Genomic DNA, 27210 nt, shown 5'->3' with positions numbered 1-27210 from the left:
CCGCCTGCCCCCTGTCTGCTTAGTTTGCCCTCCCTGACTGATTATCTGTCAACAAACTCTGCTTTGAACTGTTACTAAGTCAACAACTGATTGATTTCAACCGCCCTGCCTCTTGAGTCTGCACGCTCAGAATCATTACAGTATAGAGGATTGATGATTGATTAATTCATTGAGTGATTAAATGACTGTCTTTAACCCCCCTCCCCAGAGCACTATGTAATTAATAAAATGACACCAGTGTTGGATTAATTATAATTATAAATCAAACTGCAATACAAAGGAAGGTAGCAACCTGGAGGCTTAATAATGAGTGACTTAATGGGAATATTTTCTGTTTCTGTTCCCCTTCATAATCACTGTGCCCTTCTATGTACAGCATTTCTTGTGACATTCAGAACGGAGGTTTCTGAATATTGCCTGAACTTTGCTGACCTCTGCTAAACTCTCAGAGCCACACTCTGTCCCAGCAGTACGTCATATGTCAAACACAAACAGTCCTGGTCTGATCTACTACACTGCAGGTGTTTGGGAGTGTAGCGAACCGTGTGAGGCAGTAGGACAGTTGATTTAAAGGTACCCTGTGGAGTTTGCATTACACTTTGTGTATCCAAGAGGCCGCACAAACATTCCCTTCTGTTCCACTTGTCTCTGTAACTTAATGCCACCTCTCATTAAGCATTTCTTTCATTGATCTCTCTGAAAATGAAGCATGTTCCTGGTGTACTTTCCATATTCTAAGATAAATCAGCATCTACATAAGCACTTGCCATTAGAAACTGAAACCATTATAATTTCAGCAAGGTTAAAATGCGACTTTGTGAGTTTACAGAAAACTACAACCTGATCCCTGTGGTGCCCGCCATGGTGATCCTAACGCAAATCAGAACACAAAAGTGGACCAAAGCACTGGATGAGCGGCTTGAATTGGCATCAGTGGGCACCACTATGGAGTCCAGTATCAGGCTTCATGACCAGTGTTCTCCTGCCAACGTTAGTAGTACAAGAGACAAGCAAAACATCAATAGCTTAGTAGTACCACAGGTGGTCAAACGGCTGTTTCCTAGGTTCTTGTGAAGTTGATATATACCATGGAGGGCTCTCACCCAGTGATGTGCTCACCAGTTGGTGAAAAGACTTTCATTTTAGCTTCCATTCAAATGTTTGTGGATGTGATTATTTTTTTAATCTAATCCCCTTTTCAGATCTTATGTATGACAATTCCATCAGGTTAAAGGCCCGTTTTAACATGAAAAAAGCTGTCATATCATTCCCCCACAGCAACATTCATACAGGTTTAATTGCAGCTTTGCTCTGCTTGTGTGGCTTCAAATGATGTGAAATAGCAAAGAGGGGTTAATATTCATCCTAGACAAATGGTGTGACATGTTGAAGTGTGCATTTTTGTTCATTTTGGATCCACAGTTTTAAAAAAAGCGAGCATTTTGCTGAATACTAATGTGCTGCTGCAAAACGTGTGTCAAAGGTGAAAAGCAGCAAAGTGGGAAGAGGAGTGACCAGCAAGTGTTTCACTCTGTCTGACAGCCATGTTGAAAAACACAGAACAGATGGTCTCTTCCTTAATTCTCTAAAATAACCACACAGTTGCTATGCTAACTTCTGGGGCTGGAATACTGCTTATTGTAAAACCACATATGATATACAGTAGACAAGCCATATTATACATAATATATCCATGAAGACACTGTTATCAATTTTTTTCTAATGTTAATAGTGTTAGTCTACCTTCATGGAGGTTGTAGAAGCAGCAACTAATTATGGCTGTGGTAGCAAAAGAAATGCTTAAATAATAACTGAGATATAGTAATGAGATAGAAATAGCACTGCGAAACAGTACTTTGATCAACAGTCTTAACACAAAGTCCACTTACCGGGTAATTTGGCCTCTAATGACCGATTCCCCATTCAGACATCTGATCAAGAACACGACCTGAATTGCAACGTTCTATGTGGCATGAACTAGCTTAAAAGTGCTACATGGACTGTATGGAGACACTGCACTGACTGACTAATTGTTACTACTGGACAAAAAGTAAACATACTGGGACACTGAGCAGACAACCACAAAAAGGATGACATAGTCCTCACAAGTGATCATCCTGTAGCAGACTGTGCATGAGGGCCAAACAGTCATACTAGGCTCTTTGTGCTGACAATACACAGTCAGTGACTTGTCATTTTAAAGAAATGTGTTCTCACTGGTCAAAGGAGAAAATCTACCTGTTTTGTTCCTAACGTAATTAGCAATTTAAACTGTTCTAGTGCATCGTAGCTACACCTTTAGGTTGAGAGCTAAAAGATCTTTCTTACAACGTTAACTGTATCTGCAACACTTAGAACACAGCCAAACTCTCAGATGTGCTTTGACGCACCAATCAATGGCAAGGATTTCTATTTCTAAAATAAACTAACCATATTAACTCCACCTGGGAGTAATAAACGAAAGGAAAGTGTAGGGGTGCTCAGGAGAAGAAAAAGAATAGAATCAGTGGTGCTTGTTCTGAGTTGCTTTTCTTTAAAGCAGCTTTATATCATTATATATTTGCGTTGTAAATGTTCATTGCATGACAACAGTTCAAAACAGACTGATGTGACTCTTAATACCATGGCTTATTCAGAAACTACCTTTGCTACTGCTGCAACAACTGCAGTAGCAAAATGAAAATAAGTCCTTACAAACCCAGAGCAGTCACATCAACTTTCCAAATGTGACACAGTGACAGAAAGAAAGAAAGAAAGAATGAAAGAAAGAAAAATAGATCAACCTACAGTGAAGTGGAAGAGAAACAGAGAAAGTGGGATAGCAACTGGCGATGGGAAGAGTGTTATTTAGCTGTCTCCCAAACTGAAGAAACCCCTGCCAGACTTGCAACTAGTACACACACAAACACACACATGCAAAAACCTCAAAGCACCTGCCAAACCATGGAAGGGGAGAAATGCGACTAATTACATCTCTTTCCAAGCCATTGAAAGAGTAAATACCAAAGAAGAGACATGCATATTCATAGCAGGGCACAGTGGGATTGGCTTGGCTGTTGAAAATCATCCAGAGTGAGATTGTGAAGCGGGGAGAGAGGAAGCTTTTGACACAACAAATTGATGATTATCAGACATACAGGAAGAGGCACATGGACCAACAGACAGATTCAGAGAAGCAGCATGAACACCACACGGCAAGTCTTCTCAAAGCCGCCTGCTGGTTTTGAACAGATGACGATGCATCACACATCGGCTTTTGATTTGGTTTAATAGACTGTGCAGTCATGAAACTTTGGCACCTAATTAGCATACCACTGTATTTTAATACAGCCTTATTTAAATAATGAAAGCAGTGAAATTTAAACTGTGATGATACCCCGTTGTTCAAGGACATGAAGACCGTTTTCCACCACTTGAGCATTTAATTGTTATCGACTCTGTGGCTTAGGTCCTTAGTCTGTACATTCTGAATCTTATATTACAGAGTATTTAAAAACAAAATGTAATATCCAGCTTTTAACTCTCTTACTCGCATCCAAATGTGAAACTCTAATAGATTTGGAAATATATCCTAACACATATAGTGGTTGCACTTGCATATCATAGAAGAGTGAACGATTGACCTTGGTGGAGATCTGCAAAGTCTAGGTGCTCGTCCGCTTTCTCTGATGTATTTGTGTAACAGAATTTGCACAGTGTTTGATTCCATTTGCCACGAATCTGTGTATTTGCCCATGGGCTCCATCTTTCAGCAGGTAGTTGTGAAAACTTTGCCAGTAGGCCTTTTTCACAGCAGATATTTTCCAGTTGGCAGAGTAGGAAAAACCACAGGTGTTACTGATAATGTTTGTGATGGCTCTGTTGTATTCAGTGTGCCATGGCAGGAAGCCAGCATGAACAAAAGGAGTTCAGCCTTCGTTAGGTTTATTATTTACACCTGTGCTTTTGCTACTGTGACATGTCAACATGTCTTCTGTGAAAAAAAGCCTACTCAACAGAGGAATGCCTGAGGCAGAAATGTCATGAACAGATACCAGTAAGTCCTTTGTATGAATGCTTGGTGTTGTGACTTACTGTAAAAGTGCTCAGAAGTGAATGGGTGGAATTGATTCATTTTGTAGTGTTGTGGGTCTGAGGTAACTATGACTGACTAGAATGTACAATATATCCTGTTTGCTTTCAGATCTTTTCATTTTTCTCAAAAAGAAAAAAAAAAAGAGGATTTGTAGCTGAATGGAAAATGTTCCAAATTCAGTCCTGCACAGTAGGTTCATCTTACCCAGACACTAAATGGTTAATCTGACACACTACATAGTTTGTTACACACAACCATGTGAAAAGTTTTTCTTGGAAACTGTTTGGAAAAGGTCAGGCACTTTCAAAAAAATACTTGGCAAGTGATTGAATGAACCATCTGTCTATCACTGTCTATCACTTCAACCAATTAAATCAACAAGACATGTAGTCGGACAGCCAAAGCCAGGGGAGAAGAGCAAAAAGATTTTTCTTCCATGCTGATGTTTGCTCTTCTCTCAATGAAGAAATACTAGATAGAACTGATGCTAAAGCATCTACGCTAACCTCTCGAAGAGCTACTGTTGTCCCTGTAGTCACACTTGAACCACGTCCACTGATAGGAAACAACCTGTACATGGAGGTTGGAACAGTAGGTTTTTTGTGGCGACTGTAGACTAGATGACTTTTGCTACTGATAGCTCCCAAACCTACAAAATATGCCCCTAAGCAGGCTTCTAAACTCGTATATTGTATATGCACCAATGTACGTGTACGAGCTGCCACTGAAAATGATACAAGCTGAGCCGCTCTGGAGAAAACGGCATCGTTTTTTATCCCGTGATAATGCCGTCACATCATCAATCAGCCACAGAAGAGAGAGCCATTTCAAATTTCGCGAGTGTTCTTTTAAAGCACAGCACCCCACATGATAGACAGAGCCAGCTGATGAGCTGTTATCTGAACATTTGCCATCTCTTTTGGCTTCAGCCATGATAGGAGATTTTATTAGTATCTCTATGCAATGTTACATGATGGTACACAGGTTGTACTGCAGATGAGCATTTTAATAGCTCATAATTTGATGCATATATTGGAGCTGCAATTAGAGTTGTCACTTTAGTGTCATAGACTGTGACTGCATTACATTAAAAATCATGTTTAAAGGAGCGTTCAGTTGCAGCTTAAAAAAGTAAAAAGATGTCTTTGAGGAATAAAATTCCCATCCAACATCCAGCAGTGATTCCAAGCTGCTAAGGCTGCAATGATTGTTGCTTTTAAGGAAATATAATTTAACACCCTGACGTGTTGAAAATGAATGTTTAGAATTCTGTGGAGTACAAATGTTATGCTAAGAATTTTCTTCCGCAATGTTCTTCAGTGTACCAAAAAATCCTTCATTTTCTGTTCAAAGTCTAAAAATGCAGCACCGCATTCTCAACAGTTCTACTTTCAGCCTTACAAAAATGACATGTGGAATCAGCCTGTGAAAAAAACCCTTAATTCTGAAAATGAAGAAATACCTCACCATGTGTTTCGCCTTTTTTTTTCCAGGCTTGCAAGATGTCCTGCCAGAGTTCCTTCGTGGGCGTTTTGTGGAGGCAGCCCTCAGCTATGTGGCGTGCAACTCGGAGGGCGAGTTGCTCTGCCGCAACAACGACTGCTGGTGCCGGTGCTCTCCCCGCTTCCCAGAATGCAACTGTCCCTTCGCTGACATCAAGGTCATGGAGGAGAACCTGGAGAAGAGCAAAGAGGCCTGGAGCAGCTTCAACCAAGAGTTCATGGACTCAGGTAAAGAATGGAACTCTTAATATGAAAGGGGTAGGGGAGAGAGAGGGGCCAACATGCAGCAAAGGGCCACAGATTGGAACTGAACCCAGGTGACTGCGGATAGGATACAGTCTTAGCACATGGGGACATCTGCTGCTAATGCTGAACTAGTAGTTCACAGTGTTGATCAGTGTTATAATGGATGGTGCACATTTCCATCTTACCTACGTCTCATTCACATCCCTATTCTCACCTGTGCTGTATCTGCAGAAGCCTTTCTAAGCTAAGCGCTCAGTTCAAATCGCTCTGAACCAGTCATTGTCATTGCTTGACATTCCAGGTGATAAAAAGATGTTTTGGGCCATGCAAATGAAAAGCAAGCTGTTACCAGCCTGTATACAAGTTAGAATGAGAGTAATGTGTGTAACTACGGATCTATGAGTTCTGGATGGCTGCCAGATGGATCTTTGCACCAGCAAGGCTGAAAATACTGAAACATGTCGGTCTAGAAAGTCAAGAGGACAGAAAGAAGAAGCTGGATTAAGGATCTGACAGTGAGTGGTGAGAGGGAGGGGTGAGAGTATCAGTGGTCATAAGGTTACTGCAGAGGTGGTGCAGCCGGGGTATGTGTGTGTGCTGGATTTGAATGCAGTTGTGATTTATTTATTTATTTATTTTTAATGTGTTGAAGCCAAAACAGGATGTTATGTTGCGGTTTAAAATGATTCTGATAGCATGAATGAAGAGATGTTCTTAGTGAAAATAGGTGCTGAGGATATTGCACAGTCATCATCACACAGTGTCTTTAAAGAAGAGTTTAAGTGTCTTGTGTGAAAACTGGTTCATTCTGTGAAGCAAAAACAGTAAAAAGCATTTCACCAAAGGCAGGAGTTTTGCTTTTGTTGAGTGGCCTCTGAGTTTCACCTCCTGTAGGGCGGTCGTACAATATTTGGACAAGTAGGGAGTGAAATCCAGACACCAGCAGTAACCAAACAAGAGCAAAGAAGCTTGAATAAAACCCTCAGACCAGAAGTCATTCCATGTCTATTATTCCTCAGAAATCCCCACAGTTGACAACCTTCAAGTTTTTAATGTAGAATGTTTTTTTTTTTTTGGTTACATGATTTAAACTTGTGTCAGTAGATATTCTCTCCTAAATTGTAGCCTTGAAAATATGCTCTTTCAACCAAATCCTTTCAATTAATAATTCCACTGAAATTTGAAGCAACGGATAAATAAATAGTAGTTTGAAGTGCTGTTTGAGGCTTTAAGTTCATATTACATCAGGCTCAGTTGATACATACCCTTATTATTACATGATTGGGACCATTTTGGCTCAGTGTTGAGACAGGCTGAGGATGTACTGACTGTGTTACAGTGAATAACAGAGAGGCGCTCTGGACAGCTGGACAGGGACTATGTTGTATAAGATCGCTCTGTTCCAATTACAGATGTAGCAGGTGGGATGTTGGTGATTTATACCTCCGAGCTGGATGCAGTTTATTCTCAACACTGTTTATTCAGCGTGTACCTGTGAAGTGTTGTTCTAACTGTGTTCATAATCACTTGTGATATTTACTGACAGCTAGAGTGCAGTCATCAATGATGTGTGATAAACTGATTTTTTTCATACAGACACATCATAAGAAAGCCTGATACATGAGCATCTAACTGCATTTTACAGGGTTTATGTGTTGCCTGAGTGTATATAGTGTTCTCTGGGAGTAAAGACAGGACAGTGTCTTTTCTACATTTCCCAGTGATGATCTATTTCCCAATCAGGGTTGAGGGACAGTTAAAGTATAATAATGGGTCCATCAGCCAGCTGTTTCTACCCTGGAATGCTTTCTCAAGTAAGCTCCAAATGAGCAAGCAACTGAAATGAATGCAAAATTTCTCATGCTACAGCACATGACTAACATGCAACGTTTTAGTGTCCATCTTTTAAAGCAAGACCATGAAGCATTTGCTGAACAACAGCCACAAGTCACAATCATGGGATAAGTGTAAGTGCTTAAACGTAATGGAACAGAAGCACAAGTACGCAAAAGTCAGCAAAACTGTCAGCGATAAAGCTATATCTAGCTTAGCTTTGTTAACACTGGCTACTATAAGCTGCCGGTCATGACTGGCCGAGTAAGGCTGCAGCAGCGATACGCTTAATACTGCATCCCTGTACTGAATTTAGTGTGTCATTTGTAAGAGGAGGGCTGTGTTGTTTCCTTGATTTAAAGGATAATTCCATTTTGTTTGAACTTTGGTCTCATTTTTCCAGTTCTAAAACTGTAATGATAACTGATTGGTAATTACATCCATCCAAGTTAGCCAAGACTTCCTGGATCAATTTTGAGCCATCATGCTTACCATACTTGTGTACAGAGTTTTCAGTCAGGGTTAAGTGTTGGATTTTAAAAACCTGGTTGATTGTCTGACTGCCCTTTTGGACTTCACTGTTGAAATGTTGCTGTGCTCCCAAAGTTACCAACCTCTCAAAATGTGCAATGGCCCCAGGACACCAAAACCTCTGTGGTTCATGGTGAAGCAGTGGGTTTTGATAATTTGATTAATTCTAAAATTTGTCAAGGCAAGTTAAACTGACATGTTTAATGTGGTCATCTTCCTTCTTGTTCTTTCTATGTGTCATGGTGGCAGTGACACACCACTGCCCCCCACTGCTATGAAGTATCTATACTTTTCCCTCAGACTCTTGGTTAACACCTGGTTCCTGGCAAACAAAGATATGAAGGTACTTACAGAGACATATCTGATTGTACTCAACCACTTCAGGAAAACAGGCTATTAGTGTGGGTGTGGGATGTTATTTTCATTGTTTAGAAATCTGACTTTTGTTGCTTATGACATAGAATGTACTTTTTTTGTAGCCATTGAAAGATTCTCACACCGTTCGATTCTCTCATAAGACAAACCATACAACAGCAAACCTTTACCTTGTTTGCTCTGTTGTCTGATAGAATTAGAAGAATAGGTCATTTGAAGTTGTGCAGAAATAGTAAATGGGCTGTATTTATACAGTGTGGAGGATAACTTCACAGCAGAGTTATTTCTACTGAGCAAAGCTATCTCCGGAAAGTTGATTATTACAGAAATTTAAATGAGAATTCAATATTGTCTCAAATTCCTTCTCTAAAAACACCAAACGTTCCGACTTAGATTATTACTCAGTGGAACTCGGCCTGTTATCCGTTTTCAGCGTACTTTTTCTAACTGCTCCATTGTTACACCTAATATGCTAATGAGTGACAAAGTTTAGAGCCAGCAGAGTGAAAGTTGTGTCTCAGCATGCTGAGCCACAGTGACAGAGGCCCCATCAGGTGTACAGTCTCACTCTTGTTAAATCGATTTCCACCAAGCCAGGCGGCTTTATCGAAACTATTCATCACTGAGAGCGAGACACAGGTGTGTGATGTAATGGCGGCAGCGATGCAGAACAGTTCAGGCATCACTTCCTAAATTGTCTGAAGCTTCACCTTTTTTTTTCCCCCCCCTTCTTTTTTTTGCTACATCTCAACACATCAGCTCACTTCTTAATGACTTGGAAGGTGTTGGCGGGATTTAATTGGGAACAGGTTTCTGGCAGCTTTTCTTAAACTTGGGTGTGTTGTGTTTCCCTGCAGAGTTCATGTGATTGTGTGTCTGCTGCCATTTATCTGGAAATTGCTTAGTGAGTGACATTACAGAGGTAAACAGCATTTCTGTGCATTCACTTAGGCTCATTTTGACAGCACCTGACTTTGCAAACTTGCCTTTTTTGCTGCATATTAAATCTTTATAAAGATGCACTGACACAGGATTGAAAAGAGGGGAGGCAGGAGTGTAATTGCCAAGCTTTTCTTGTTCTGCTGACGTTATGGTTTTTGTCAGGAGCTTAACTTTGTGCTGTTTGTCATAAAAAAATGAGGTTTAGTACTTTAAGAGGCTTGTTTGTTTGAGTAAATAGCTAAAAATATCATGGAAGGCTCTTTGGTTCATCACACACACACACACACACACACACACACACACGGTGACAACACAGACAGGCATATACCGTACACCCACACGCATGCATCCAGGAGATCGTCAAAGTTTGATCTAATTTTGAGGGACACGCACAATCCACTTACACATTCATACACTTAACCAGACTCACACAAGGCAAGCTGAGATAAAAAATGAATGCAGAGAGATGAGAGGAGGGTAATCTACATGGCAAATATTGTTTGACTTTCAGAGCTCCCCTCTCTCACTCTCTTTCCCTCTTTTGCATCTTCTCTCTTTTTCACACTTGCACTCACACACATGCACAGTGGTTTCTGGCCTCTGGGGGTGCTCAGGCAGTTGGGCTGAATCTCCTCTGCTGGGATGGGCTGATAAATTTATTGTGGCGAGTGAAAAACAACTGCGAGGATTGTGTGTGTGTGTGTGTGTGTGTGTGTGTGTGTGTGTTTGAGAGAGAGAATGAGATTGTTCATGTGTGTCAGGGAGACAGAAGGAGGACAAGGAAGAGACGAAATCAGTGTGTGTGTCTGTGTTTGAGAGAAAAGAGGAAAATAATACCCTCAAACCTCAGCCACTCATTTCCTCAATTTAAGACCCGAAGCTAGCTTGATAGTTAGCCCCCCCACACACACACACACACGTGCACACACACACACACACACACACACACACACACACACACACACACACACACAAATCGCAGGAGCTGTAAGGATCCCTTTTTTTCTTTTCTTTTCTTTTTTTTTTTTTTTTGGATAGGTCTCATGTTCGGTTTGGGAGGCAAGATGTCCTGGGAAGGTGTGAATAAGTTGCGTCTGGAACATCACACCTTTGGTTTTGTGAAATTGGAAAACACAGCCAGCTTCAAGGCTTAGCACTAGATTCCCTAATACTGTACTTGTGCCTATACAATGTGTGCATAACATTGCAGAGCCACATTCCTAATAGTAAGTGCTGTAATTTCTTTGCGCATGTCCTACCTTCTCTGCTCAGGTACGGTGACACAAGTTTTTACTTTTGTTTTCATTAGTGACGAGGAGTTTCTATGTGCTGTGTGTGGTTTAACTGAATATGAATGTTCTTAACATTAAACTGTGTATATATTATGTCTCAGCTGCTCAAGTCCCTTTCAAGTCTCAGATGGCAGCTTCTCCTACATGTTCTAGAACGCACCAACATTAAGTAGTTGTCCAAAGACTCTGTTCTAAAAGTTAAGGCTGTCATTATTCTTGATTTTCCTTTCTTTCTTGTCTTTCAGCAAATTGTGAAAAACCTACATTGTTCAGAACCGAATAACTTCAATTAGAGCCAGCTGATTTGAACACAGATGACCTCTGCAAACCCTGTAAAAAAAGATTAATTTAAGACATTAAGACATTAACCAAGCTCTGCATGACTGTCACTAAGTGTAACTCGTCTACCTCCTGTGTTGGCCCTATACCTACAGCATTTTAAAGCAGGTGTTTCAATCATGTCCTGAAGATTAATAATACATCTCCAGAAGCAGGCGTCTTCCCTGATGCGTTTAAACCAGCTGTTGTAAAGCCATTACTAAAGAAACCCTACCAGATAGTAATGCAGTCACCAACAATAGGCTGATATCCAACCTTCCATTCATCAGTAAGATTTTGGAAAAGGCAGTTTCAGCACTGCTTTCTGAAACAAATTTCAGTCAGGCTTTAGAACGTACCACAGCACTGAAACTGCTCTGACTAAAATGATTAGCAACATTTGACTAAATTCTGATGTACATAAGGTCTCAGTTCTTGTCCTCATTTGCAGCATTTGGTACGATTGATATCTTTATCAATCGTCCTGAACAGTTGATTGATCTCTCTCACTGTGTGTTAGTGAGCTGTCTCGGTCCATTACTGTTCTCAGTGTACATGCTGCCACTTGGTTACATCATTCAAGAGCACAATGTATGTTTCCATAGTTATGCAGATGACACACAACTGTACATTTGTGCTGAACCAAATGATGCTGCAGCTCTCGACTCCATTGCTGACTGTCTTCTGGCAATAAATCCATCGATGAGCAATAATTTCTTGAAAACAAAACTGAAATCCTACTACTCTGCTCTACAACAAAGAGAGAAATGATTTTTAATAATCGAGGGAATTAATTCCCTAGATTAAATGTGAAGTTACGAATCTTGGTGTTATCCTGGACTAAGCTTCAAGTCCCACATCAACCATAATTTTTCCTTTGAAACAGATCTAAAGTACGACCATTTCTAGATCAAAAAGATGCTGAAAAACTAAGTCATGCCGTTATTCATGACTACATTACTGCAATGCATTACATACCAGTTTCCCGAAAAAACACTGAGAGACTTCAGCTCATTCAAAACTCTGCAGCTCGGCTATTAACCAGAGGAGAGAGCACGTTAGTCCAGTTTTAGCTGCTCTGCACTGACTTCCTATAACATTCAGAACTGATTTTAAGGTCCTCCTCCTTGTATACTATGCTAGTGCCAGGCTACATTGCTAAATTCCTTGTTCACTGCAGATGTCAGGGAAACTGGCTCTTGAATATTTTTTAAAGAAAGCTAAAAATGTATCTTTTCACTTTAGCATTTAACTAGTTATGATTTCCTAGGTATTCCTAGCTATGATTTTATGTATTCTATGTACTCCATTTTAAACTGCTATCTCTGTTTTTATGGTCATCGTTATTATTAACAAATACCACCAAAAGGCCAAAACCGAAAATGTGTTAGTCTGTCTTTCAGTGTTCACTGATGTGTAAGCCCATTCAGTTCTACTGAGACAAACATTTATACAGGGTCCTATATGTATAGTTAAATTTTTTATCAAATGGAGCAGAGGTGAGTTTGTTGGATGCTTTTTTCAGCTGTGGATTAGTGCATTTGGTGCTCTTGTGAGTATTTCAGGTAAATAAACAAATAAATAACAAGGCCCATGTTTATTGTAACTTACTTTCAAGTTAGGACTGTCAAACGTTCGATTATTCCTTCTAAAAAAACTGCATCGGTTTGAACCCTTCAAATATTTATTTTTGTGCATTATGTCCATAAGAGGGCAAACCAATACATCAAGAGACATACTACTTATGCATAATTTGAAAATAAACATTTCTTTATACTTACACTTCCAAAAATCAACAAATAAAAACACAATCAACATGTGCGCAGTTTCCAATTGGTGCCGGTCCTCTGAAAGATTTAAAGAATTCAATTTCTTGGACAAACAGGAGAAATTCTGGTGAATTATTCTGAATATGGGCTCTATTTTCCCATGTTTTCGTGTGTGTGTGACGAATGGAAACAACAGTTTCTTAAACTGGTTCAGTATCTAGCAAGAGTGCTGCAGCCAGCAGCCAAGAAATGGGCTGCACTGTAATCCCTCTGGGTGTTTGCCCATCATTAGTGTACGTCCACTGACAGTGTTTTTGCTACTAACAGGCTCAGATTATTATTCTAAGTGTCTGACAACATTATGGAAATAATCCCCACAGAGATACATTTTTGTTAAAGAGTAAGAAAGTTTTGTTTAACCAGAAACAGCTGTTACATCACTCTCACCAAAGCTACCAGACTCCATTCACAGAAACAATCATTTTATCATTGTAATACAGACAAACTGGACAGAAACAAAATAAAACTCATCAGAACCTTCTTTGTTTGTCTTCCACTGTTCCAACAATCATCACCAAGTCTGGATTGGTCGACATAAATCCTTCATTTACTGAATCAGGAGAGGAGCAACAAAGAGGGCGGACATCAGAGAAGCAGTGAAAACAGCCTCTAGTATATTGAAATTATTTTCACCTAACTCAGGGAGATTTAACTATGTGGGACTTCAACAGATGAAAAAATGGTAATTAATTACAGAAATTTATTTTGTGACTCCTGTCGGTCATGCAATGCTTTCAGTGCAGCAGCAGTGTTTTCCCCACAATCAAATCTCAGTTTTTACAATGAAATATTTGGGTTTTTTACAATGCAATTATAAATTTGAATTTAGAATATCTGTTGATATTCTTATATTTTTAAGTAATTAATAGGTGAATCATACTGAGTGAGAATAAATGCAAAGTGATACATAAAAGTATATATTCAGTCAGCTGGACAGAATGGCCCATTACTACCAGAGAGAGCATCACTCTGACAGATTTCTCTCTAAGTGTGGCTTTAGAAGTTAATTAACTAACCTGAGTCACCACAGGTGACACTGACTCACCAGATGAAGTGCCAAATTTAAGAGCCAGTCATATAATGGGATTCTGATAAGGGTTAGAATTACCATTTCAGTGCCATGTTCCACCCAACAACCAAAGCATTAAGCTGGATCTTCAGGACATTACCTCAGCTGATGTGAGGAATGTGAGTTCATGGCCACCATACGTGTTGCAGAAGGTGGGGAGAGGGTGTAACTAACTAATGAGGTCACTCATACATGAAACATAAAGCAGAGCTTCTCAGTAATTGAGATTCAATTCCCTGCACCATGGGTGGAGAGGAGGCAGTGTTAACTCCCCACTGAGAGAAAGACAGAGCGAGGCAGGAAGAAAATTCCTAGAGCCTTCTTTAAAAAGAGAGGCTTTCATCCTCCGCTGTGCTCACTTCAGGTTGGTCAGAGGAGGGCCTGATGTACCATTAAATGTAAAGCAATAACTATCAGGACAATGTTTGATCAATCAGGTGCATGAAGCCTTGCCTTAGATATTTTACTGTCAGTCAGTTTCTTAAGAAACTGCCTACGTTGTCAATGCAGAAATGTGTGATGGGAGCGTATGAGCACAGACTATTTGCTTTAATGGTTCCAAAGTGAAAAAGTGGTTTAAAGTGAAACATTTCAATCATTTTTTGTTGCTAATTTGCATGTTAGTATGGTAACATCACTATTTTAGTATTCTCACTGTGAGCCTGCAAGCATGACACCCACTACCATGTCAATATTACTGTTTTTGCTTTTGTTGTACTTCCCAAAGACTAGGTTGTAAATAAACTTTCAACATCAGTTTTGATCCACTTTACAATTTGGTTTTCTTGACAAGGAGCAATAGAGCCCCAGAAAGCTTCAAGCATTGCTGCAGAACAGCTTCAGAACAGCTTCATAGCTGCATATTGCGCAGTCCTGTTCATTAGTAGATGAATACTCTTGTTGCTTTCACCACACGTATACTGACAATGACATGCCATGGCATTGTTAAGAAGGAATTTGAGTATCCAAGAGGAACTTCTGTACCTGCATCACAATGTTCAACAATTGTCACACAGTGTTAATTGGACATGCTTTGCTTGTTGAACCAATTTCTAATGTCAGTGTCCAATGAAGAAACAGGTTGGTAATGTGACCATTAGGCCAGGTAATCAGACCATTAGTTGTCAAATCCAATCTGGCTGTCACCATGGCAGGGTGCACGTACAATGCAGAGCAGAGCTTCTCTAAAACAGACCTTCTCTGCTTAAGTATGCATAAAACGGGGTTTGCAAGTCAAAGCTCATCAATAAGAATACAGGGACACACTGAACTAATAATAGCTCTGTAATGACACAAGCACACCAGCATCTACTGGAAATCATTAAGTCCAGTAATTGCTCTGCCTGGTTGCATAGCAGCAAAGGAATGTGAAGGCACACAAAACAGTTTTCCTTGTCAGGGCTCCAGTATACTCCAGAGTCAAATTTTGGTTTGTTGTCAAATGGCACCATGGCAGAGTGCCTCTGACGGAGGAGTTTGTGGTAAACCCTGGAGAGTTTAGTCAAAGTTGGTTCCTTTTCACCACGACCACGATCTTTCTCAATCCTAGCCAAGTAGTTGTGTGTAAACCTAAGCAAAGCTTAAACCTGCAATGCCGAGCTGTTGTCTCTCCCTTCTGGCAGTGAGGGTAATTACACAAACACAGATGTGCTAATGATGGTGTAGGCTCTGTCTATTGCCCTCCGTCACTGGTTGTTCCCCGCTACAGCTTTGTCAAACCAAGCATTGCTGGTTGACATACAATGTATCAATTCCGGTGAACCAGCAAGGGCATGTCACTGTAGATTTAAAACTCTGTCATACTGTGAAACACAGAGAGATTTATGTACGTGATTCTCTTAATCAGCATTGTGTTCACTCATTTTGCAAAGGCTTGAGTGTAAGGGATGTTGTCAAAGTCCTGCAGTCCAGATTTAAGCATAACGGTGGCAGGTCAGACAAGTGGTGCAGCTGTTAGGGGCACCAGATCAGTAAGTGATAATATGGGTCATTTTGGAAGGAGTTTTGATTCAGTCAACATGGAACATGGAATTTAATGAGGTTTGTCGGTTGTACTTGAGGTACTTTCTCATGAAGTCCCTATTAACTTCCATTCATTGTATTTGGGTAGAGATAGATATCTCAAAAACAAAAGCTATCTGCATAGCTAAGTATGACTAGAGGGAAGTGGGACCATATTTATTTATTTTTTATTTTATTTTCCATCTGGGTGAATAGGCAATTCACACAACTCACAGCCTGCAGTGCAACTTTCAGTGTGTGTTTTTGACTGCCGTTGGTAATAGTGTGTAAAGTGACCTCCTTTGCTTGTTCATTATGACATCTGTAATACTCATGTTAACAGCAATGAACTTGTGTGTAAACACAGCTGCACAAAGTGTTCAACGCCCTTCGCTTATGTTCCTCTTGCTTGGTGCTACATTCAGATGTGTGACAGTCAGCACTATTCAACCATCATCTCCTTGTTACGACTGGCAGCCATATGTCATGGATGAATCCATAAATCCTGCTCATAAATGTTTACATCTCTCTCTCTCTCTCTCAGTACATCTAATGGTTTCTTCACCTTCTCTGTTCTGCATTTTATTACGCCTCTTGTAGTTTTGCGGTGCTGTACAAATTGTCTAATTGTCTCTCTTCCTCCATTATGTTAATTAAAAAGCATCCCTGCAAGCTAACAGGGATCTGTTTGATACTTGGAACCACCTACAAATAGTCCTGGCATGAATTCCGCTCGACGCTATCAGGAGCCCGCTGCTTTGAATCTCTGCCCGTTTCCGCCTTTATTGCTGTCATAAAGCATGCTGTCTCGGGGTGTAGATGTAGCACATGCACTTCCTGTATTTGTCAAAAAACAAAAGAAGGAGGGATTATTTTAGTCCCAGAGATGGATTTCGTCTTGGCTCAAGATTTGGCAATACTTCCTCCACTTTCTCATTCCGTTTTTCTCATTTATTTCACAGGAGGACTGTGTTTGGCACAGGCGGTCTTCTTTGCTTCTTCTTTATTTCTTGCTTTTTTCCATTGTCTTTTTTCTCTTTCTTGCTTTCTATCTTTCTGTGCGTATTTCTTCTTTCTTTGTTTCCTGTAGGAGTCCATAGCCAAGTCTTTCTTCCCGCTTTTGTTATAGCTGTTGTCAACATTGTGTCTCAAAGCACTTTTTGAGTGAAAACAAACAAAAGTATGTGCTTACACACTGGCAAGGTGAACACATTGGACTATAAAGAAACCCTTAATCCAGACTCTGAAGCATGAGAGCCTGGACGTCATGGCATTGTTTGGAAACCATAGCAATACAAACACATGATTGCATATTTGAGGTAGACATATTGTAGCAGGCATCATTCACTTTACACATTTTGGGAAAAACAGTCAGTGTTTATAATTGTCTTCTTGAAATAAAGCAAATATTGATCATATTATTTCTGTTATTAATTTATTTTACTTATAAAAGCATGGCATTAAGATCTTGGAAAGCATTCAGTTTTTTATCCAGTGAGACAGAAAAGGGAGGATTATGTCTTAGAGTTCTGCATTCATGACTCACCATAAATCTAAAGGATGTACTTAGTTCTTAAACTCTAAACAAATGGAAACTTCACAAATCTTGATCAGACACAAAACATGAAGATACAGTTCTAATCTGTACTATAAAAAGCAAGAGAAAAAAAAAACAGAATGAAGCTGAGGAGAAAACCCACTCCAGTGAAAATCAAGTTTTTAATCTTGTTAACATATCCATGGGACGGTTATATATGCTATAAGACATATCATGAGTGATATAAGCAGTCAACACTATGGCTGAACAGGTCTGCTTTGGAACTGCAGTGGACCAGTGACAGTATCAAAAACACAAATTCAGAAATCCAGCAACCAATCATAAAACCAAAGGGTTGTGTTAACTATTTCCATTACGTTTCTAACTTTGTAGAAGATTCATACATAAAGTATGTTGTACATTTCTAAGAGTTGTAAGAGTAGAATAGTAAACTGACTCTAAGGGCCTCAGAATGCGGTCATGTCTGTAAGTGGCATCTTGGTAATCCAGAAATGAGAGGAAAACTACTCCAATCTTCCTCCAGTCACTAAATGGCAAGCTGGTCGTGTTTCTATACTTAAAAGCCAAGCTGGGACAGACTTTGAGCCAGGTGCCAAGCTATTTTAATTATGTGACTCTCTCTAAATGAAAACTGCTGGCATTGAGAATTGGTGTAGTTTGACTTGCATGATGCACTAATTCACAAATGATCATTTTAAAAAAAGAGCATCATGAAGTGCATTAAACATCCACTGTGTGGGATTTAGTGGCATGAAGTTGTGAGGATGCAACCAGCTGAGCACCCCTAACCTCACCTTCCTCCACATTGGCTATTAAAAGCACAAAGAACACAAAGAGGTCCAGAGTTTAGTTTGTCTGTTCTGGGCTGCTGTAGAAACATGGCAGTGTAGCTGCGTGAGGACCTGTGCTCTCTGTAGATAGCTGCCTTGCACAGATATTGGAGGAACAAATGAACATAAAACAAATGGTTCCACTTGTCTGGGGGTTTGCAGCATTGTCCATCACTGGTCTTTGTGTCTGGTGAAAGGGTTCTGCTAATGAAGCGCTCTGGTCTCCAGTAATTCTTCGCTTTGTGTCAGTTAAAGCACCTGACAGTCGATGATTCAGTGAGGAAATGGAGTGTGAGTGGTGCAGTCTTTCAGGTCTCACAGGCAGGTTAGGTGAGTTTTCCTTACATGGTCGTTAGCCAGATTTCCATCAGGTGAAGCTGGAGCTTGGCCTCCAAAAGGCCTGGATTAAGTTATATTGTGATTTAGCAGTAGGTTCTTCACAACCATATAGTGTTAGATGGGAGAGTGGCATTTTATAAACATCCAGCATATCAAGAAAAGCTCTTTCATTTCTGTTCTGCGAAGTTCTGGTTGTGTCACACCATTGGCTCATTAAACACATTCATGTAGCTCACATGTCAGACATCTAGTTCACATTTCTCTCTAAACACAGTTTTAATCAGGGCTGAAATGATTCATGATAATAAACATTACTATTCTAAAAACTGCACGTTTTAATAACATACAAGGTAACTTCTGAATGATCAGTTCCCACAAATGCATCACTAAACACGCACAATAACACACACACAAACAAACACGCACACACACAATTCATCTCTAATGGATTTCATGAAGCATCCTCACCCCATTATGGTTTTATTCGCTTCTCAGTGGCAAAAGATTAGGTGTCATCTGTTGCCAGGCTTGAACGACAAGAGAATCACATTAGAGATTACAAAGGAATAAAAGCTATTACTGATTCAAAGGGTAAACACTTAGATGAGTTAAAAATGGGAATATTTCAAAAATAAATAAAATGAAATAAACTTTCTCAGTCATTTGTGATACACAGGTTGACAGCTTTAATCCCTACTTTCTCATTTAATGTGTAGGTAATAGAAAAACTACTGAAATGAAAGACCTTGATCACACATTTCAGGATGAACTCTATGTGGAGGTATGCAACATTTCTACTGATAATCTTTCTTTTCTACTATCTTTCTTTTCTACAGAAAACATAACTTATTAACCTGAAGATTCGAGTCTTTTTTAAAGGGTCTCTACAGCTGTCACTGGCTCGCTCAGAGAACTTACAGTGAATTCACTTTACTTGGTGAAAACACAAAACAGTAAACCAGTTGAACATAGGAATGGAGAAAACTAACTTGACTGACCTCAAGACTGAAAATGGGTCTAGTCCCTTCCACTTGTGGGATTCCGCTTTAATGTGCTCCTCCATAGTCAACAGGCATGAAATGTCAGAATGGACAGAATCCATATTCCCATGGTACAAGTTGAGTGGCAGGTGTAATGTCTCAACAGAAGTTGAGGAAGACATTCCCTGGATGTAGCAGTGTGTCTTCTGTACTTAATTGCCAGCCAAAATGGCACATTGCTTGAAATCAGGAAGGAGGGCAGGCAGGGAAGCCTTGTCTGGACAGCCGGTGAATGCAAATTTGAGGCCAGTAATACTGTGTGCAGGTCATCCAGTGAAGTTCTCCTTGACGTATGAAGGGCATCAATGCTGAACGACAAGCAGAAGTCGGAGTACTTCACCCTACCCTGTCCTCACTTTACTGTACACTATGTGGCATGGCCCTAAAAAGTGTCCTGACTAGCGGCTCAATTAGTCCCATAGATCCGCTTGTGCTCTGTACTGCTTTACTCCTGCAAAGCTTCAACTTTCAGTTACACTTTTCCAACACATCACATCGACTCAAGGCACATTTTCTCACCTTCCTTCGCCTTTCTGAACTCACATTTTTCTTCTCAGGACATCATTAACTTTCAGCTCCGCTGTGTCCTTCATTGAACTGTCTCTCTCTCCTCCTTTTCCACACCTGTGCAATTGCTGGCAGCCACACACTGTTCATGTGCTCTTGGCGTGAGCACTTAAAGGGCAAATCTGTAATTCTTGATATGTTGCTGACTTTTCACATGATCTGCCACGTCTCTCCTGCCTCCGGATCAAATGCTCTGGCATATAGCCTAGTCACTCTGCTGACAGCTCTGGCCCAACAAAGGAAAAAAATGAACAAAAAGAGTGATGGTGATGGGCATGATGAGAGCAGCTGATATGGGATGGGTCAGTTTCATGCTGATGATAAAGCAGTGCCACACTTTAGTTCAGTATCCCTGACTGAAATTGCTTTGAATTTCTTGAAAAAGTGTGGATTTCAGTGTTAGAGTTATATATATATATATATATAAAAAGTTTCAGTCTGCCCGGAGGTCCTTGAAGAAGCAATGTCATGACCCAGACCTGTGGAAAGGAGAGACAGCTGAGCTCTGAGCTTGTACCAAACAATGTTTCAAGTGTGTAGAAAGCAAACGCTGTCAGCAACCTTTCCCACAGCTGTGCTGCCCTGAGGTGAACTGATGCGGCTGTAGATATAGAGGCATCTCTTCTGTGAAATAGGCATTTGATGAACACATAATATAAGATGTTCTTCTTCTGATTACCTCCGAAGAATAGCTCTGGTTTGTTGCAACATCCTTGTTATTCTCATGTTTTTGGCCATCACTCCTGTCTTTATTGTCTATGATCAGTTTTAAACAAACATCCAGGTCACACAAACTGTTTTGGAAGAGAAACTGAAGGCAAATAGTAAAATAATTTCCCAAACATACTTCAACCTACTGTACTTACTGTGGCAGAGTGGTGTAGATAAACTGTGGGTGCGTTCATCTGATTGTGTGGTTGCTTAAGATGTTTGCCCCAATCAGACTTCTCCTTCAGTAGCAATGCTACCAAATTTGAAATAAACTAAAATGATCAATACAAAATGACACTGTGCTGACTTTATATGGATTGATACATTTGTAGACATTGAAGTGTATCTCTTCCATGAGATGGGATGAATTGCCCTCAGGAAAGGCGATGATGATCCGTCTGTATGTTCAATGGCCCGGAACAAGATATCTCAACAACAACCAGATTGCCATTAAAGTAGATATTCATGCTCTACAGAGGAGGATTTCTGATTTTACTAGTTACACAATGACCTTTCTTCTGGCACCACCATCAAAATTTACATTTGGGTTCAACAAATAACAAAATCTGACAGCCAAAGAGTATTGCCATGGCAGTTTCTGTGCATACGGCAAACAGCCAGTCTACGTGTGCAGTCGCTTCACCACCTCTTTAAGCAGCTAAAAGCCAGATGTTCCACTGTTTATCTGCTGGAGCTAATTAGGCCACAGCTAATTAGACAAGTATAAAACTAGCATATTTGAAGAGAACAGAATTGCAGTATGTTTGCTCTTTTATTTTTTATTTTTTTCAGTGCACTGGTGTAATGCACACACACCTCATGACCTCCTTCATTTAAGTGGCCATGTGTTCTGATGTTTAGTTGGATGAGTGCAACCTCAGTCCAAAACTCAGTCAGTTAGTCAGTTTAGAGCAGAGCTTCTTGTTTCCTGTGTCTTTACTTTCCCTCTCTGGCTCACTTGCTTTGACCCCTCTTGTTTCTCAGACAGAAAGCAGCCACTGATCACTGTTGGAGTTGTGATAGGAACCAGCAGTGGAGTAAAAGCACCCTCATCAGTGGAGTGTGTGTGTGTGTGTGTGTGTGTGTGTGTGTGTGTGTGTGTGTGTGTGTGTGTGTCTGTATTCATTGAGGCACACACATAGACACCTACAAACACTGAGGTTACCAGGTATCAGAATAGCATAAACGCATTCATAAAGATTTATTTCTTCAATGAACACATATTGGGAGGTGAGTACAATTGCTTAATCAGAGAAAATCTTTTCAATAAACAAATTGTGTAACTATTTATCCACCAGAAAATTGACAAGATGACAAAATGAAAAATTAGACAACAGCATGAGGTGGACTTTGGGTGTGTTAAGACAAAAAAAAAAAAACAACCAAAAAACCAAAAAAACGAAAGAAACAGTAATTTTTGGAAAGATTTAGTGATTCTTAAATAAAAGCTTAAAATGTATTAATGGAAAACATTAACCACACTAATTCCATTCTTTTGTACTACATCTGTTTATGTGTGACTTTACAATATGTGCTTCTTTTGTGTTGGGAAATGTATTTTTTCAATCATCTTCAAACTTAGGCTCAGCATAATAATCATTAAAAGAACATTGACATTCAGACTTTTGTGATTTTGCTTATAATGTCTCAGGAAATGTTATCTTAGCTGCATGCATGAACATGCTAGCATGCTAAGAACACTTGCTGCAACTGGGTAACATCACAACATTGTAAGAATTGATTTTAGAACAAAAATGCTTGTTTGTAAAATGATAAAATTGGCTAATGTTAAAGTTTTGCGTGGTGTTAAATGTGAAGACTACTTTGAATAACGTCCTGGTCTACTGATGCGGATGTTAGTTGTTGACTTGCAGCCTGCATGCCAAGTACATTAAACTGTACACTTGAGGGCATAATCTGTAAGTGCATGAAAATGTCTAAAAAGACTAAATCTATGTTACATTTTGCTCAGTTGTGTACTTAAATTTTCTCAAATGTTTCCAACAATGTTCAAACCCAGAGAAATCTGTAATTTAGTTTGAGGTAAAGGTGCATTTCACTTGAACACACCACATGATATGTCAGAGGAAAACTGTTTGTATTGCTCATTCGTGATGGAGCAATTATTCATGGGCAGTTGTAGTTGCGAAGGGATGAAGACAGCAGCTCCCATGAACCTACGCCACTCCATGACATCATCAAACTGCATCTTTTGTTATTGTTTTCATTGAGGGACCTCTAGTGGCTGAAATTACATAGACCTAGGGCCTGTTGCACAAAACTAGGATAAGGGATTAAGCCGGGATATGTTGGTTATCCTGGCTCAACTTATCCATGATCCGGTTGCACCAAGGCGGGATAGTGGAAAGTGGGATATGTTATGGGATAAGTTACCATGGAGATTTATTCTGTGGAGCTAGCCTGCTCCAGACCAGGCTAAGTTCCAGGATCTATTTAATCTTATCCCTTATCTCAGTCAGCAGCCTTTACAAACGGAAACCAATAGTTACTCCACTGCCCACTACACATTGTTATCACATTCAACTAGACCCACTGTCATTATTTAAACATTAACACAAAACATAAGAATCATTCATTTCAATTTTACTTGATTTCATTAATTTCAATCATTGTAGATAAATGATGATTTTAGATGATGTTGCAATCATTAGACAGTTTCCCATAGACTATATATAAAATACACATCCAATATGAATGTAAATACACATGAAAGAGTAACATGATGTTCCTTTATTGAATAAGGATAAATCAAAGCATCAGTTCCTTTCTAAACTGAAGTCACACAGTAACTCTACAAGATAGAAAGCACAGAATCAAAGCGTATTATACAACACAAGAATAAATACACATTCAAAGGTCTGTATATAATACACCCCACATGTCTGCACAGTGACATAAATGCAGGACAAATCCGTACACAACAAATGAACAGAGAAATGAATGGATGCAGTATCTTCCCTGCAAGCTTGTATACACATGGTATACAGCACAAACATAAGAGGCCAAATCAACCTAAATTTAAAAAATAGAAACATAAAAAAAAAAAAACAAACACAAATTCCTCTGCCAATGCAGGACATATTTAACTGAAATTTAAAGCATGTTAACTAAAATAATTGAACACATATTGGTCCCTGACCAGCCGACCACTGTCGTCATCAAGGAAGATGGCAGGATTGACCCAGTCCATGTCTGATGGCACTCTTCCTCAGGCAGGCCACATTGTGGAGGACAGCACAGGCCACAGTGATGTCACATGCCCTCAAAGGGCTGACCCGTAAGTCATGAAGATAATGAAAGCATGCCTTCAGGAGGTCAAAGGTCATTTCAGTCCTGGCCCTCGTCCTGGCATGGGCATGATTGTAGGCCTGCTATGCTTCCTGGGGGTCTGTGTACAGTGTCAGGAGAAAAGGCTGGCAGGCATACCCCCTGTCCCCCAGCAAGACACCAGAGAACTCACCTGTCAATACAAAATCTCATCATCACAACCTCATAAACCTCAGAGTGACATTCTTTACACAGCTGTGATGTAAAAAGTGGTTATTGTGCATTCTTAAGTATTAGTCAGGGCACTTACCATTCTGCAAGACGTTCTTGTATTAAATCTTGACTTGCTGCCATGTTCGTTTTGGCCCAGTCATGTTTAATCAATCTATATATGTAATAAAACAACATACATGAGATAAGATCAACTTTATTTATCCCAAAGAGAAATTGTCAAGAAGTTATACAGTCTGATGGAGTTACATTTACACAATTTCACTCATATCTGCAGTCAATTTCACAATTTTAACTGATTCATAATCAGAGTACAACTACGTTTTCAGAGATGTTAATTACCAAAACTATTTGGATTGTGATGGTTTCAGCGGAGCAGTGAATCTGTATTTGTGCGCCACTTACGCATTCAGGCGGTCTGCAATACTTTGCCACGTTTCCCCTCGTTGTTTTAGGACTGTGGCGGTGTTGCCTCTTTTTTAATTTGGTCCTTCACCTCCTCATATGCCTCCATGAGGATTTCTGCTTCCGACGGGGAAAAGTACGGCGCTCTAGTTGCCATGGTGAATCGGTGAATCTGTGATCGACGGCGGGGTCTATTTGAGGAAGCCACGTGCACATACTTATCCAGGATGGGTTTCACCTGGCTTGATGAATCCGTGTCTGCTCATCCTGGCTTGATCTTTGTGCAAGCGATTAAGCCTGGACGCTCATGTTTTGGATTGGTTGAACTCAGCTCAGTCACTTATCCTGGATTTCGCAATCCTACTTTTGTGCAACGGGCCCCTAGTGTGTGTTTAATTAGAATGCAGTAGCTCTTCTTTTTCTTATTTTTAGTTTGGTTTTTCCTTCTCTGTGACTTTAGAAGACAGGTGTTGTATCTGTCTGTAGTGGATCTCTTGCCTTACCTCTCCATTCTGCAACAATAGCTTTCTCAACTCCATAAAACTCTTTGTTGAAGCAACACCTATGAAGGCATGTTGTAGAAGGGGAGAGGTTGAAGTGGAGGACAGAAAGAGTGGGCAGTCACTTTCTTTGTCTGTGTGTCCCAAAAGACTTGATGACTGACATTAGCAGACCAGTACAAGGGCCTGTGGGGGTGGGAGGGACTCTGGAGTGACGAGTCGACACACAAAGATGGGCACAGTTTTGATTTTTGAGAGAAACAAAAGAGCCTGAGGTGGAGTGAAGAGGCTAGAAGCAAGAAGCCCGAAAGAAATAGAGTAGCTCAGTGGTGCTCAGTATTCTTTCCTTTCTTTTCTGTTCTTTTCCTTTTCCTTGCTTACTTATACCACATTCAGGCCTATAAATAGCCCAAGGGCACAAGCCCCAAGCTGACAAATAGGCAGTCGGCAGCAGTTCATCTCAGGACGTTGTTCCGGGTGAGAGGAGGTGACGCCGTGGCTCGGCAAGGCATAACCTGGTAGCTATTAATCCTTCAACGCGTGTAGAGGAGAAAAAAGATGAGATTGGGGGGGAGGGGGTAAATCAAGGAAAGGAGAGAGGGGAGGAAGGTGGAAAAGAGGAGAATGGAGGACATGAAAGCAGACTTAAAGAGATGCGATTACAGGGAGGGAGGGGAGAACAGATGAGGAGAGAGGAGATGGGAGGATGGGAGATGATGTAAAGGGGAGGAGAGGAGGGAAAAGAATAGGGGAGAGGAGGGGAGAAGAAATGAGAATCTAGAGGAGGATTTCCAGTAAAAAGTGTTCTTCACCTAAAGGGATGTGAGGAGTGTGGGTCGTTGTACAGGGAGGAAATGGAAAGCAAAGGAAACATGATTAACTAGAGCAGAGACCAAAGAAGATGGACAGACAGCAATGAAGCGAAGACTGAAGTCAGGTGATTATTTGATTCCTCAGATTCCCTGTGCAGATTTTGTGATGAAACCATTCTTTTAAATCAAGTACTGGTGCTTTTCAAGCAGCCTGGGAGACTTTTGTCACAGCAGGGGATAAGACGAGAGTCTTTGCTGTAGGATACATAGAAATACACACACACACACACACACACACACACACACACACACACACTCTTGATCCCTAACCTGTACTCCTCCCCAAGTCTTCAGCAAAAAACTCCCTCTTTTCCTGAAGATAGAGATAAGAGGAGGAGGACATGTCATCGTCCCTCCTGGGGGGGGGGGGGGGGGGGGGGGGGGGGGGGGTTGGTCGGTGTAATAAACACTCTCTTATCTCTTTGCCTGCCTAACTTCCTGGAGACGACCTCCATGAAGCGTAACTAAGATGTGGTATAGAGGTGCTATGAGGATACATCATTTGCCAGGCAACTGCTGCAGTTGGGGACTGGAGATGATGCAAATTGGCTGGAATCTGTCTCTACTACACCGAAGCATGAATGGCTCAACCAGGCAGACGGACAGAGATTTAAACCCACAAGAGTTTATTATGAGGTCGTTAAGTGGTAAACATGCACTTCGAACTTAACAAGGGAGTTTGTTTCATGCTGTGTAGGAACACTGAGAGAACAAATTAAGGATTTAGTAAGGCAGGTATACAAGCAGGTAAGGACAAGCTGCAAGCACAGGTAACAAGGGATTCTATTAGTATTTTTTTTTTAACTGCAGTAGTTATTTAAAAAGGAATAGAAATTCATTACTGTTGCTATTTTAA

General features: G+C 40.3%; 1 protein-coding gene across 4 annotated transcripts in view; it reads left to right on the top strand.

Annotated features, from left to right (window-relative positions):
* brinp2 (bone morphogenetic protein/retinoic acid inducible neural-specific 2) overlaps positions 1 to 27210 on the top strand; it is a 252538-nt gene that overhangs the window by 177418 nt on the left and 47910 nt on the right. For all 4 annotated transcript variants that reach the window (XM_076744806.1, XM_076744802.1, XM_076744803.1 and 1 more), the window contains one exon: positions 5569 to 5805. In XM_076744806.1, coding sequence (XP_076600921.1) covers positions 5569 to 5805 — 237 coding nt within the window. The remainder of the gene's footprint in view (positions 1 to 5568; positions 5806 to 27210) is intronic.

The sequence above is a fragment of the Chaetodon auriga genome, chromosome 12, assembly GCF_051107435.1.
Source record: "Chaetodon auriga isolate fChaAug3 chromosome 12, fChaAug3.hap1, whole genome shotgun sequence".
NCBI classification, from domain to species: Eukaryota; Metazoa; Chordata; class Actinopteri; order Chaetodontiformes; family Chaetodontidae; genus Chaetodon; species Chaetodon auriga.
The sequence above is the reverse complement of the archived record's forward strand: the minus strand, read 5'-3'. Positions and strand labels throughout refer to the sequence as shown.